We start from the raw sequence: 15997 nt of genomic DNA, 5'->3' as shown, positions 1-15997 counted from the left end.
GTTTAATGGTAAAAAGAAATCAAATAAAATAAAATAAAATAAAATAAAATAAAATAAAATAAAATAAAATAAAAAAGGGACTCTCTCGGTTAATATGTATTTTTAATAACTTGGTATAGAATCCTCTAGCGAAATATTTTTCGAAAGCTATGTGAACGGAAGCAACAGGTATCGTATTTCTATCTATCGATAAACGAGTTTCTCCATTGCGATTTACGAGTTTTTACGAAACAAAAACAAAATAAAAAAAAAGAAGGAAAAAAAACCTAACAAACAAACAAACAAACAATTTTATTTATTTCTTACAGATCAGTTTTACATGTTATTCCCTTTTTTTACCTGTGTGCTTTTTCGCGAGATATATATTTTCAAATTAATTTGTTCATTCATACTTTTTAATAATGAAAAATCTTCTAAAGGAAAGTAATAATCGTCTTGTGAAAAAATTTCAATGCACGTGTTCGTATTTACACAAAATGAAAACGAATTCTTTCTTTCTAAAAAGAAAAAGAAAAAAAAACATTTCTATCTCTCTCTCTCTCTTTCTCTCTCTCTCTCTCTCCTTCTTACTGGTCTATATAGAATCCCGTACAGAACGTAATAATATAAAATTTTATATTGAATTTCGATTATGCATTTGCTTATCGTGCTTTACTCTATTACAAACAATCGTATAACCTAACAAAGTTTGTATTACACGCAATTCATATAGTAATCGAATTGCATGTCATTTTAAAAAAAAAAAAAAAATAATACACTCGTATATTAAATATTATAATTATTATCGATTTTATTATCATAAATAATTACATGAAAATGTGTAACATTATATTTTCGTTATTAAATTTAATTATGTTTTGTTCCCATATCGCAAATCGGTTAAAAATAAAAATTTGCAATTTTTATCTAAAACAAAAAAGTTTAAATGATCTCTGCACTGTGTCAGATAGAAATACACAATAACAAACAGATTATTTCAATGTTATCTCTATTATCAAACGAGATAAGTATTCTTTTATTCTTCTTTTCTATTTTTCTTCTTAGATTTGATTTTTATCGTTTAACTAATTATAAACTAAGATAAGAACTCGTTAAAGCAGAATACGTAAGCCCCATGATTAAAAAAATTATTAATTTCTAATATAATTTATATCTTTGTCTTTTAAAACGTTCTAATTATTTAATTACACAAATTGAATAAACGTAACATATGTGTGTGTGAAATTTGGCAAAATTTAAATTATGACAATGCGATATTGAGTTAACACAAAAAAAAAAATGAAAAACACGAATTTTCTTCTAATTATAATAACTTCAACATTAAATAATGTTAACGTAAAATATTAACAATTAAAAAAACAAAAAGAAAAACTAACCATATATAGATAATAATAATAATAATATTATATAAAATTATATAAAAGACTCGCGTAATATTTATATTTAAATCGACGAATAAGACGACATATACTTTTAAATAAAATAAAACGAAATAAAAAAAGAAATAATTTGAAAAATAGATAGAAACGGTTTTATAAATAGTTGATTTTCAATTCAGCATAGACGACGTCGATTACGTAACCAACATATAAACTGATATATTAACGTGTAAGAGAGAAGAAACGTCAGTCTGCTATTAACTCTCAACAGTGAAACATCTCTTCCATCAATTTGCAATTTTATATTTTAACAATGGAGGATTGGGCTATGATCTTGGCATTGGTGATAGTGATATTAAGTATTTACTATTACGCGTTTAAGGATTTGAATTATTTCAAGAAATTAAATTTACCGTATATCGAACCATGGCCAATATTTGGCAACATGGGCCCAACAATTTTTCGTCAAAAAACTATGGTAGATTTAGTAGTCGATGCTTACAATCGATATCCCAAAGCAAAATACATGGGTTTCTTTGATTTGGGTACACCGGTATATTTCATACGTGATCCGGAATTAATTAAAAAAATTGCTATCAAAAGTTTCGATCATTTCCCGGACCATCGTGGTTTCGTAGACGAAGTACAGGATCCATTATTCGGCAAGAATTTATTTTCATTACGCGGTGACAGATGGAAGGAAGCCAGAACCATGTTGACACCTACGTTTACATTGAGCAAATTAAAAGGCATGTTCAAACTTATGAGCGATTGCGGTGCTGATTTTACCGAATTTTTAGGAAAAATGCCTAAAGAAAAAAGAACGATTGAAATGAAGGACGTATTAACGAGATATACAAACGATGTATTAGCAACTTGTGCATTTGGCATAACTATTAATTCGATGAGAGATAGGAACAATGATTTTTACGTTTTCGGAAAAAAGGCAACTAATTTCGATGGTATTAGATCATTGAAATTTTTCTTATTGAGAAGTTTCCCAAAGATTACGAGATTACTCAATCTTAAATTGATACCCGATAACATTGGTCAATTTTTCGAAAAGGTTGTCAAAGATGTGATAGATACAAGAGACAAATATAACATCGTTAGAACGGATATGATACAATTGATGATGGAAGCTAGAAATAAAAAGGCAGAAATTGGACAAGAATTGCCATTGATCGAAATAGTTGCACAAGCATTAATATTTTTTTTCGGTGGTTTCGATACAGTATCAACGGCAATGTGTTTCACTTGTCACGAAATTGGTGTTAATCCTGATATACAAAAAAGATTGCAAGAAGAGATCGATGATGTTATTGAAAAAACTAATGGAAATTTAACATATGATTCTATTAACAATATGCAATATCTTGATGCAGTGATTAACGAATCCCTTAGGAGATATCCAATTGCAATATTTCTCGACAGAGTATCCATTGACGATTACGAATTACCACCATCATTACCAGACGGCAAACCAATCTTATTGAAAAAGGGATCTAACTTATGGTTCCCAGTTGCTGCATTCCATTACGACGAGAATTATTTTGAAAATCCATACAAATTCGATCCGGAAAGATTCATCGAACGTACCAAAGAGATTAATAATTCTGGTGTTTATTTGCCATTTGGATTGGGACCAAGAATGTGCATTGGTAATAGATTCGCTTTATTGGAAATGAAAGTATTGATATTCCATTTATTGGCTAGGTGTAATTTAAAACCTAATTCGAAAACATTAATTCCAATGCGATTATCGAAAAAAAGTATAAACCTTAACGCCGAGACTGGTTTTTGGATGGATATAGAAGAAAGAAATGATATTCATCCTGCATTGAAAAATTTGCAATCATCTAGTAATAATGTTAATGATAATCATTCTAATAATAACTGTAAAATTGATTCAACTGTTAATGGCGTTAGCAATGGTTGTTGTCCGATTAAAGCTTAATATCTTAACGAAAATAATGAATAATGTTATTAATATAAATTCATCTTTTATAGAGATAATGCGCGTTTTCGTAAGATATTAAATTAATTGAATCTCAATTACGCGTAACATTGTTTAGAAAATTATACAGGCAAATAGAATATTAATAATGTAATTTAATATGTGCTATAATCAAATTGTGATAATCATTTTTTTTTTTTTTTTTAAATAATAACAATATATATATTTAGCGAGATGAAAATAATTGTATCGTGATTAAAACCATTTCTTTTTTTTTTTTATTAAGTTCATACATCTTTACAATTTGTCCGTGGACACATTTAATAAATTGTTAATTTTAAAAAGTAGTAATCATTATTTACGTAAACACACATGATTCATTTGATAAGAAATACACACACAAGCGTAACGACGGAAAAATTGTCTTCATTGTCAAAACATTCTCCGTTTGTTATCTATTGCAATAAGATAAGATTTAACAGTAAATAATGTATTTTTTCAATTTTATAAAACAAAAATTAAATTCAATAACAAAATATTATAAACGTTGAGAACATGTATAATAAAAGTAATAAATTGATTCAATGATTTTAATAACAAATAAAAATTAATATAAACAATAATATTCTTTTCTACACACACAAAATAATACGAGTAAATAATAATTAATTATAATAATTTTTTTAATTTAAAAAAAAAATGGAGAAACGAGACAAAAATAAATATTTCGAAATAACATACACACTAGTCGCAATTTTATATTGAATATTATAAAAGTAAAAGTGGAAATAAGAAAATGTAAACGTTTATATTAACTTTAGAATGTTTGGAATCTAAAAATATATGATCACGTCAGTAACATGGATGGATACTAAAAGAGTACGCAGAAAGAACGTCAGTTGGTTATAATCTCTCGGCAGTGAAACTTGTTTGGTTCTATCTCCCTCTCTCTTTTTATCTTTCTTTGTCTCATTTTTTCTCTCGCACGCAAATAGACGCGCGCGCGCGCGCGTGCACAAACACACACACACACCCACCCATACCCACCTAAACACACCCATTTAGATTACATTACATAGATCTTTTTATTTCCATTAAGTTTTGACTCGTGAAATGGAATTGTCGTGGGCTTGGATAATAGCCATTGTGCTAGTGATAATTAGCACATATTTATATTTGTGGAATGATTATGATTACTTCAAGAAAAGGGGCATACCGTATATAAAATCATGGCCAATATTGGGCAGCTTTGCTCCAGCATTTATAATGTTGAAACCACCGGCCGAATTTATCATCGATATGTACAATCATAATCCTAATGCAAAATACATTGGTTTTTTCGAAACGAATAATCCGGTTGTATTGATACGTGACCCCGAATTAATCAAATTGATTTCGGTTAAGTATTTCGATTATTTCCCGGAACACCGTGGTCTCGTTGAAGAAGGACACGATCCATTATTTGGAAGAAATTTATTTTCGTTACGTGGCGACAAATGGAAAGAAACTAGAATGATGTTGACACCTGCATTTACATTGAGCAAATTAAAGGGCATGTTTAAATTGATGAACGAGTGCGGTGCTGATTTTACAGAATTTTTATCGAAAATGCCAGATCATAAGAAAACAATTGAAATGAAAGACGTATTAACTAGATATACCAACGATGTAATAGCAACTTGTGCATTTGGTATAACTATCAATTCGATGAAAGATCCGGAAAATGAATTTTATATTTGTGGAAGAGAGGCTACGAATTTTGGTCCATTGAGAACATTCCAATTCATTTTGTTACGTAGTTTTCCAATATTATCACGTCTGATCAATATCAAATTCGTATCGGATAAGGTTGCTAATTATTTTGAGAACATTGTCAAAGACGTTATTGACACGAGAGATCAAAATAATATTGTTAGATCGGATATGATACAATTGATGATTGAAGCTAGGGATAAGAGAACTGAATTGGGACAAGAATTACCATTAATAGATATAGTTGCACAGGCATTCAGTTTCTTCTTTAGCGGATTTGATGGTGTTGCTTCTTCAATGTGTTTCACTTGTCACGAGATTTGCGTTAATTTGGATATACAAAAGAGATTACAAAAGGATATTGATGAAATCATTGACAAAACTAATGGAAATCCAACATACGATGATATTAATAATATGCATTATCTTAGTGCTGTGATAAATGAATCACTTAGAAGATATCCTGTTGGTATTATGCACGACAGAGTATGCGTTCAAGATTACGAATTACCGCCAACATTACCAAACTATAAACCATTTATTATAAAAAAAGGCATTAACGTAATGTTCCCAGTTTATGCAATTCATCACGATCCTAAATATTTCGAGGATCCTTACAAATTTAATCCTGAAAGATTCATGGATAATGGCAAAGATATTAATAATTCTGGAACTTATTTCCCATTTGGAATGGGACCTAGAATGTGCATTGCTAATAGATTCGCTATATTGGAAATAAAAGTATTAATTTTTCATTTACTGGCAAGATGTAATTTAAAGCCTTGCTCGAAAACTGTTAATCCGATACAACTTACTAAAACGGGAATACACATGAATTCTGCAAATGGTTTTTGGATTTATTTAGAGGAAAGGAAGGATGCACATCCAGCTGTTAAAAACCTTTTACCCAATAGCAAAATTGATAATAATAATTATAATAATTCTAATGCCACAATTAAAGCAACTACCAATGGCGTTGCCAAATGATCATACGATCACAAAGATTCAAATAATAAATATACATTTAATGATTATCAATGTATTTTACCTTATATTATATAATACATTTTATATATATATACATACGAATGAAATGTTATATGTACCGAATTTCAATTACCTATTTAATATAACACGTAATCGTGTTTCTAATTACACGCAACTATGAGTAGATAATATTCTATATTCGAATTTTATATCATTTTAGAAAATAAGACAAGTGTATCAGTTACCTATTCTACTAAATGTAGAAAATATATATTATTATAAATATTGTTTTTTTTTTTTTTTTCGATACGGCGTCTAATTCTTTTCCATCGAAAAATTCTTGTCATATCAATTTTCTTAATTCAATTATTTTTAAACAATCATTTATATATATACAAAACATATGGTCTCTACATTTTATAACGAATAATAATTTCTTAATTATAAATTATCTTTAATTATGTATATCAAATATTAACGCAGTAAAGTACAATTAACAAGATTAATTGATATACTCTCATAATTGTTTCAATTTATATTTACGTAACAAAACAACATTTTAAAAAAAACCGGAAACCAAAGATAATATTTATTTAAATCTAACAATAGACTAATTTTTACCAATAATACAATAACAGTAAAAGATTAAAACATTATGATTGAACGTAAATAATAACGATTGCGTTGATGTTTTATTAAAATAAAACGATTACGTCAGGAGAATAAATTAATCACACATGTTAGATTAAAATATGAGTTTATGAAAGTAGATATCAGTTTGCTTTAACTTCTCGATGAAGAAACATCTCTCCATCTCTGTCTATTCTACCTCTATCTAGTAGATATTTATCAATTTATTCTAACTCAAGATGGAAACGTGGACAATGATTTTGACCTTGGTGATAGTGATACTGACAATTTATTATTACGTGATATATAACTACAATTATTTCAAGAGAATCGGTTTACCGTATTTAAAACCATGGCCATTATTGGGTAATTTGGGTCCAGCATTATTACGACAAAAAACATTAGCTGATATATCTGTCAATGCTTATAATGTAGATCCTAAGGAAGCAAAATACATTGGTTTTTTCGATACGATTAATCCAGTATTAGTAATTCGTGATTCGGAATTGATAAAAACGATCACGGTTAAACATTTCGATCATTTTCCAAATCATCGTGGTTTCGTTGAGGAAGGACAAGATCTTTTGTTTAGAAAAAATTTATTTGCATTAAAAGACGATAATTGGAAAGAAACAAGAAATATGTTAAGTCCAACGTTTACATTGAGCAAGTTAAAAGGTATGTTTAAATTAATGAACGAATGTGGCATAGATTTTACCGATTATTTATCCAAAATGCCAAAAGAAAAGAAAACATTAGAAATGAAGGATGTTTTCACGAGATATACAAATGACGTAATAGCCACATGCGCATTTGGAATAAGTATAAATTCTATGAGAGATCGTAACAATGATTTTTACGTTAACGGTAGAAAAGCAACTAACTTCGATGGTTTCAAATCATTTTTATTCTTTTTAATGCGTACTTTTCCATTCATAACGACTACGTTTAAAGTCAAATTAATACCAGATGACATAGAAAATTTTTTCATAAACGTTATCAAAGACGTTATCGATACCAGAGAACAAAATAATATCGTACGTGCAGACATGATACAATTAATGATGGAAGCTAGGGATAAGAAAGCTGAAATTGGAGAAGAATTATCTTTGACGGATATGGTGGCACAAGCATTCAGTTTCTTTTTTGGTGGATTCGATAGTGTCGGTTCAGCTATGTGTTTCACTTGTCACGAGATTGGTGTCAATCCTGATATACAAAAGAAATTACAAAAAGAAATCGATGGTGTTATTGTTAAAACTAATGGAAATCCAACTTACGATGCCATTAATAGCATGCAATATTTAGATGCTGTTATTAACGAATCATTACGAAGATATCCCATTGCAGTTTTTCTCGATAGAATGTGCGTTGAAAATTACGAATTACCACCTGCTTTACCAGGTGGCAAACCATTCTTATTAACAAAAGATTGGAATATCTGGATACCAATTTATGGAATTCATCACGATCCTAAATATTACGAAGACCCGTATAAATTCGTACCTGAAAGATTTTTGGAAAAGGGCAAAGAAATAAGTAACTCTGGTTATTACTTGCCCTTCGGATTGGGACCTAGAATGTGTATCGGTAATAGATTTGCTTTACTGGAAATGAAAGTCTTGATTTTTCATTTATTAGCAAGGTGTAATTTAAAACCTTGCTCTAAAACACAAAATCCAATAAAAATATCAAAAAAAGGAATATTTGGTATGACAGCTGAAAAAGGTTTTTGGATGACCTTAGAAGAAAGGGATGATGTTAATCCTTTGATTAAAAATTATATATCTAACAATACTTCTTCCGATGTTAAGACTAATAATGTTAGTAATAATCATACTGCAAAATGCTAATATGTTTAAATATAATAACGAAAAATATGATATCACGATAAATTCATTTATTACATTTTTGTACATTCTACTTCGTTTTATTAACTATAACAGAATATTGTAATTATATCAAATCACATATGGGATTATATTTTATAATTAAATAAATTAATCGTATTAATTAATAATAATATTAGTGTATCAGAAATCTAAATCATATATAAATATTATTTTTATTACAAAAATAAAATGCAGTTACAAGATTAACTATCGTTATTCAACAAAAACATCTCTCTCTCTCTCTCTTTTTATATAATCATATAAAAATCTCTATTTTTATTGAAAATATTATCTCATCGATCGACTGAATTTTATTTTCTCGTCAAGATCACGTGTAAATATTCTCGATTCGATAAGTAAATACATACGTCAATACCCATTAGCGAAAAATTTATTTATACATTGAAAATATTTCCTTTATTAGCGTTAACGCGATAAAATATGAGAGTAAAGTAAATGAAATCCACGTGGAATAACTAATAATCGATACTAGATAACGTAAATAAAAGATAGAAACTTATCAAACATATGCCTTAAGTATCGATCTTCATATTTCTTATCTTTCGAACGAATAACTATAACAAAAGTTTATTATTGTAATTTAATTGACAATAAATTTAACTTAATTAATTTTAATTCGTTTTCTTTGCATAATGAAGAATTAAATTTATATCATTGTTTTAGAAATCGTAAGAATATTGTAATAAAAAAAAAAAGAAAAAAAAAGAGAAACTATATTTGCCTAGGATAAAACAAACTAATAAAACGAGTTACAAAAAAAGTAGTATAAATTTGAATATTAATGATCAAAGAGATATCTACAACAACGACATCATTCAAATCTCAAGCCGCACCTTTAACATGCATGACAATGCGAAAACAATTTGTTTTCTTTATCTAACTAAAGGAAAACATATTAATTATTGCGAAGCTGAATTTCTCTTTCCCGTATAATCATTCTACAAGAAATTATTTGCACATTCTATACAAAAAAAAAGAAAAAAAAAAAAAAATAAAGAAAATAAAAAAATTAATATCAATTAAAAAGGTTTCGGAAAAAAAAGGTCGTATGAAATTGAACAACAAATTGTATCAATTTAAAAAATAAAATGTTTCGTCATATGTCGATAACGCGTTAAGGTTATAACGATTTGTCGATAATTATTGCGTAACGATATGAAATGTTGTTTAAAAATAATCCAAAATGATATTAAATAAAATGAAATAAATAATATCGTAAAAAATTGGAATCTTATAATGGAATAGTTCATTTAACTCCAATAAAATATGATGACGCAAGTAACAGAAATTTCTATTAAAATGGTATATAAACTCGTATAATCGTGTGAGTATACGTCAGTCGTCAAGCAACTCTCGTCAGTTAAACATCTCTGAATCATACTTTATTCTTGTATATCAATCCACTCTGTTTAACTTGAACACAACAAGATGGATACTTGGGCCATGATATTGGCCTTCGTAGCAGTGATATTAAGCATATATTATTACGTATTCAAGGATTTAAGTTATTTTAAGAAAATTGGTTTACCATTTTTGGAACCATGGCCATTATTGGGAAACATGGGATCAGCATTTTTACGTAAGAAAACTATGGCAGATATAACGTTAGATGCATACAATTTAGAACCAAAAGCCAAATACGTTGGTTTCTTCGATTTGGGTAATCCAGTAATAATAATACGTGATCCTGAATTAATAAAAAGCATCGCTGTTAAAAGTTTCGATAGTTTTCCGGATCATCGATCGTTCGTAGACGAAGTACAGGATCCATTATTTGGAAAGAATTTATTTTCATTACGTGGTAACAGGTGGAAGGAAACGAGAACGATGTTGACACCTGCATTTACATTGAGCAAATTAAAGGGTATGTTTAAATTGATGAACGAATGCGGCGCAGATTTTACCGAATTCTTATCGAAAATGCCTAATGATAAGAAAACAATTGAAATGAAAGACGTATTCACTAGATACACCAACGATGTAATAGCAACTTGTGCATTTGGTATAACTATCAATTCGATGAGAGATAGGAACAATGATTTTTACGTTCTTGGTAGAAAAGCCACTAACTTCGATGGTATTGCAACATTGAAATTTTTCTTGATACGTAGTTTCCCATTAATTACTGGTTTATTCAATATCCAACTTATACCGAGTCACATTAGTAACTTTTTCAAAAATGTTGTCAAAGATGTTATCAATACTAGAGAACAAAATAATATTGTACGATCTGATGTGATACAATTGATGATGGAAGCTAGGAAAAAGAAAGCCGAAATGGGACAAGAATTATCATTGATGGATATTGTTGCACAAGCATTCATTTTCTTCTTTGGTGGATTTGACAGTGTCTCGACAGCAATGTGTTTCACTTGTCATGAAATTGGTGTCAATCCTGATATACAAAAAAGATTGCAAGACGAAATCGATGATGTCATTGAAAAAACTAATGGAAATCCAACATATGAATCTTTTAATAACATGCAATACTTGGATGCTGTAATAAACGAATCACTTAGAAGATATCCAATCGTTGTCTTCCTCGATAGGGTTTCTGTTGAGAATTACGAACTACCACCGACATTACCAGGAAGTAAACCTTTCATATTAAAAAAAGGCACGAATATTTGGTTCCCAGTTTACGGGCTACATCACGATCCCAACTATTTCGAAGATCCTTTCAAATTCAATCCTGAAAGATTCATGGAAAATGGAAAAGAAATTGTCAACTCTGGTGTCTATTTGCCATTCGGATTGGGTCCTAGAATGTGCATTGGTAATAGATTTGCTTTAATGGAAATGAAAGTATTGATTTTCCATTTATTAGCAAGGTGCAATCTAAAACCTTCCTCGAAAACCTTGAATCCAATGAGATTATCTAAAAAAGGAATAAGCATGACCGCTGAAAATGGTTTTTGGATGACTTTGGAGGAAAGAAATAATATTCATCCGGCATTGAAAAATTTTGTACATAGTAATACTGGTGATAATATATCTGCTAATGAAATTAGCAATGGTCATGCAGTTAAAGCGTAAAATGTAATCGAAAAATAAAAGTAATTATTGTATTACTATAAATTCGTATATACATCAAATATACATTTGCATATATAAATGTGTAGATAATTATGATTATGTATTAACGATAAATAGAAAGTTTATAAACAATATATTTTTCGTAATAAAATAAATGTTTATAAATTTTCTATTTATCGTTTGTCCATTATCATAATTACCTACACATGTATATGCACATGTTTAAACGAATAGATTGCATTTATATATATAAGCTCGGTATATAAATTTGTTTTAAATGAAATATATAACATCAAATATTTCTTTTTATTGCATTATTTTATAAGCATGGTAAAAAGCTTTGTTTAGATAAATATTATATAAAACTAATCAAATTTTTCTATATATGTATATATACATAATCTTTTCATAAAAATAAACTCTTTTTTATTATTATGTAATGTTACTAATTAAAAAAATGAGTCTGTTATTCGTTTTCATGTTTTCTTTTCTTTTTTTCTTTTCCTTCTTTGATCTATCGTATAAAAAAAAAAAATAATCTAATAAATGTTTGATACGGTACTACACGTCAAATGATAAGTCACGGTCATTTTAATATAGTCTTTATTTCAAAGAAAAATTTATTAACTGTTAGAAAACAAAGTCATTCTCATAATAAAACACAATTTCGTTTAAAAATATTCAATTTTCTTTCTTTTTTTTCACACACACGCTTATATAAACTATAATTCATATTTTAACTATTATTTGCTACTAATTAAAATAACTTTTAAGTAAGCAGAAAAAAAAGTTTCGTTTATAATTTATTAACTAGAATGATAATTAAATAATATCAAAACAAGGGAAAATGTTGCATATTGATTATCATAATAATTTTCCCTATGAATAATAATATATCTTATTTTATAAATAACTACTGATATATAAAAAAGAAAAACATAGAATACAAAATTGTCATATTGAATCAGATTTTAAAATTTATAGGCAAAAGAAAAATCTCGGCATATTTTGATAAATTTACATTCATATACATATAATATACGCGTATAATATATTTTAAAAGTTACTTCCCTGAAAACAAACAAACAAACATACAAACAAAATAAAACACACATCAATATAAATACATTAATAATATTTATTTGAAAATATAAATCTGTTTAATAACCGTATCATCAAAAAATGAAAAACGTCCACTAAAAATAATCAAAATTACAAAATTGTTTTGGTAAAACAACTTTTGGGACAACCGGTAAATACACGAAATAGTTAACGGTACATTCGTTTCCGTTTGAACTGCATCAGGTTTTGCTATATAACCAGGAATCGAAGCGAATGTATTTTATACAAGATTATACCGTTTACTCCGCACTTAATCTACGCTGCTAACATAAATGATATATACATATGTATATATGTACATATGTTTATACACTTATGTATAAATAGGCATAGACAGAATTTTGATTATTATTAATAGTAATGAAACGTGACACGGCATATTCGATAATAATGCGTGGTGTTGCGGCTGAGTGATTCGCTTTTCGGTATTTTCTCCTCTTAATAAAGAGGGTTAGGAAAATAGGGATGAGGGAGTAATACAAGGCTGGAGATTCGAGTGAGTGTTGTTCGAAAACTATAACGGATAAATTATCTTTGCATGTGTCGTTGCGATTAAAATTCGAGAATGAGAAGAGAGTTTGATAGAAATATAATCGATAAGAATTCATGATCAACGTTTGTTCATCCTATTTTTTTACTTTGTTAAACGTATTTAACCAAAAAGAAAAAAAAAGAAATTATATCTGTACGAAACGATGACTATCAAAAACACATTTTATCATCTCATTCCGTTTAATTACATAGACGCAATTTCATTACGATCTAATGATAAACAATAATACGTCGTAGAAGATGCGATTGGTTTCATCTAATCTTATAATAAAAAAGAAAAAAAAAAAATAATAAGTAATAAAAAGAAGATAAAGTTCTCTAATGATAATAAGTACTTTTGTTCTTAGTGATAATTATAAAAAAAGAAAAAAAAAAAAGCAGTGCGAACAACACAATTCGTAGAATCGACTTTATCACGAAAATTCTTATCGCAATTAATCGATTATGTTGACCATGAAGAAGAAATCTGTTTAAATGTGGATGCTCAATAGAATATATATGTATATGTATATATATATATATACTGAGTTACACATCTACGCAATATCTTACATCCATTGACACGTGCATGAGTAATCGTCTAATTGACCAATGAAAAAAAAAACAAACGAAAATCTAGATGTAGGTATGACTAAACTTCTGTCATAATAATTAAAATATCTGGTCAATAAGGAAAAATTGTTGAAACATTAATTATTAATTTATATATTCAATTAATATCATATTATAATGTATTTATACGCGATGATAATTAATTAATTAGCAATTAATAATATACTTATGTTTGCAAGATTAAAAAAATATCGACATTAATAAAATTTAAGCGTTAAACTTCTACGTCATTGGAACGTGTAATTTCATACAAATACATTCATGCAAATTCATATTGTTAAGAAACATATGTATATATTGTGTACACACATGATTAAGATTTTTCTGTTTTCTCTTGTTCGTTATATAAGTATATTATTATTATTCTTCGTGAGTATTTAACAACGTTTTAGAATAGTTAAATTGATCAAACTAGATGATCATAATAAAACACGACAATACCGATGATTATTTAGAAAAAAACAAAGTATACGTTTAATAATTGTAGACTGGACGATATTTTTTCTGAAAAAAAAAAAAAAGATAAAATGAATGATTTTGTAAATGATATATACGAACCGGCTAAAGATCACCATGTTCTTTTTTCATTGAATATTTTTCTCCTTGGGATTCCTTAAGGATAATTAATCAGTTTTATCATTATTATAACATTAAGATGTGTGTGTGTGTGTGTGTGTGTGTTATTTACCTGGCAAGAAAAATATATTTCAAGTCGAGAAAAACGAATATTAAGTTTATTTCTCATTCGAAGAATACATAAACAGCAAATAAAGAATCTTTCATTGCGGGAAATAATATCCGAAAGGTAAACGACAAAATGAGAAWAAAAAAAAAAAAAAGAAAAAAAAAAACAAAAAATACAAATAAATATAAAATAAGATAAAACAAATATATCAACGATTCTCATTATCTCTTATTTTAATAGAAGTAAAAACTTATCTATCTATCTATCTATCTATCGTGATTTCTATTTTCGAAAAAGATGGATAAAGGAATGAACAAAAAAAATAAAAAACAAAATATAATATAATATAATAAGAAGAGAAAAATATATACACTAAACCCCCCTCCCAAGCCCCCACCCCCCTTTACGAACAATTTTATACTTCTTCTTTATACTTTTTTTCTCTTCTTTCATTTGTTTTCTTTTTTCTTTTCTTGCTATTTTTTAATTCTTTTTCTGTAATCAAGCAGAACGAAGTAGCATAACCTTAGGCGAAGCTTGCCCTTTCCCCCAAGGACCGTCGTCCTCTCTCTCTCTTACTCTCTTACTCTCATTCACCTTCTCTCTCTCGTCGTGTCCATGAATTTTATTCTAATAAAATTCCACCGAGAAAAGAATGGATGGTAGCAGCACCAGAACACCAGAAGCGCACCAGAGCACCAGCAACAACAGCTAGTTGTAGACTAGCCGACGAGATGAAATTGAAAAATAATACAAAGAAAAGAGAAAGAAAAGAAAAAAAAACAAAATGAGTGAGTGAGAGAGAGAGAGAGAGAGGAACAGGAGCAAGGGTAACAACGGGGAGGGAGGGGGGTTCATAGAAAAATGAAAAAAAAAATGTAAAAAGAGAGAGAGAGAGAGTAAAACGTCGAAGAAAAATCGAGATCGTGGGTATTCCACCCAGCCCTACCCCCCCCCACCCCTCCCATGGTGGAATGGGTTACTCCTTTACTCGGTTTCACGCTAATTTCCAATGCATGAATATTCCAAAGGTTTCTCGTTCATCGAGTGGACGGTGGCAACGACGACTATGACGATAAAAAGGAGGAGCAGGGGGGAGGTAGTGGGGAGGGGAAGGGGATCGAGGAAAAGGTGAAGGAGAAGAAGAAGAAGAAGAAGGAAAATGACGAAGATGAGGTCTCGAACAAAAATCGATCCTTTGGCGGACTGTAGAAAGCATCTTTGAGGGAATCTGCTAGCAAACCTTCCATCTCTCTCTCTCTCTCTCTCTCTCTCTTCCTTCCCCTTTCTTGTCTCCACCCTCTCACTCTCTTTCTCTCTCTTTCTCTTTCATTAAAGAGGCATTCACAAGGTCGTATCGCAAACCACGTCT

At 28.8% G+C, this 15997-nt stretch overlaps 3 protein-coding genes across 3 annotated transcripts; all 3 read left to right on the top strand.

The window, feature by feature from the left end:
* Positions 1-1621: 1621 nt before the first annotated feature.
* LOC106784772 (cytochrome P450 9e2-like) lies at positions 1622-3930 on the top strand. Its single transcript, XM_014744635.1, has one exon. The coding sequence runs from the start codon at positions 1693-1695 to the stop codon at positions 3334-3336; it is 1644 nt and encodes a 547-aa protein (XP_014600121.1). The 5' UTR covers positions 1622-1692; the 3' UTR covers positions 3337-3930.
* A 200-nt stretch (positions 3931-4130) lies between these two features.
* LOC106784773 (cytochrome P450 9e2-like) lies at positions 4131-6251 on the top strand. Its single transcript, XM_014744636.1, has one exon. The coding sequence runs from the start codon at positions 4450-4452 to the stop codon at positions 6073-6075; it is 1626 nt and encodes a 541-aa protein (XP_014600122.1). The 5' UTR covers positions 4131-4449; the 3' UTR covers positions 6076-6251.
* A 505-nt stretch (positions 6252-6756) lies between these two features.
* On the top strand, positions 6757-11815 carry LOC106784746. Its single transcript, XM_014744598.1, has 2 exons — positions 6757-8546; positions 10032-11815. The coding sequence occupies exons 1-2, from the start codon at positions 6945-6947 to the stop codon at positions 11652-11654; spliced, it is 3225 nt and encodes a 1074-aa protein (XP_014600084.1). The 5' UTR covers positions 6757-6944; the 3' UTR covers positions 11655-11815.
* The last annotated feature ends 4182 nt before the right edge of the window (positions 11816-15997 follow it).

Source organism: Polistes canadensis, unplaced genomic scaffold (genome assembly GCF_001313835.1).
Source record: "Polistes canadensis isolate GaletaPanama2010 unplaced genomic scaffold, ASM131383v1 scaffold_40, whole genome shotgun sequence".
NCBI lineage: Eukaryota > Metazoa > Arthropoda > Insecta > Hymenoptera > Vespidae > Polistes > Polistes canadensis.
Note: the sequence above shows the minus strand (reverse complement) of the source record. Positions and strands in the feature narration are given on the sequence as shown.

Coding starts and splice junctions, on each gene's coding strand:
- LOC106784772 (XM_014744635.1), top strand. CDS start 1,693: ATGGAGGATTGGGCTATGATCTTGGCATTGGTGATAGTGATATTAAGT.
- LOC106784773 (XM_014744636.1), top strand. CDS start 4,450: ATGGAATTGTCGTGGGCTTGGATAATAGCCATTGTGCTAGTGATAATT.
- LOC106784746 (XM_014744598.1), top strand. CDS start 6,945: ATGGAAACGTGGACAATGATTTTGACCTTGGTGATAGTGATACTGACA. Junction 8,547..10,031: donor ATGTTAGTAATAATCATACT/GCAAAATGCTAA, acceptor CACTCTGTTTAA/CTTGAACACAACAAGATGGA.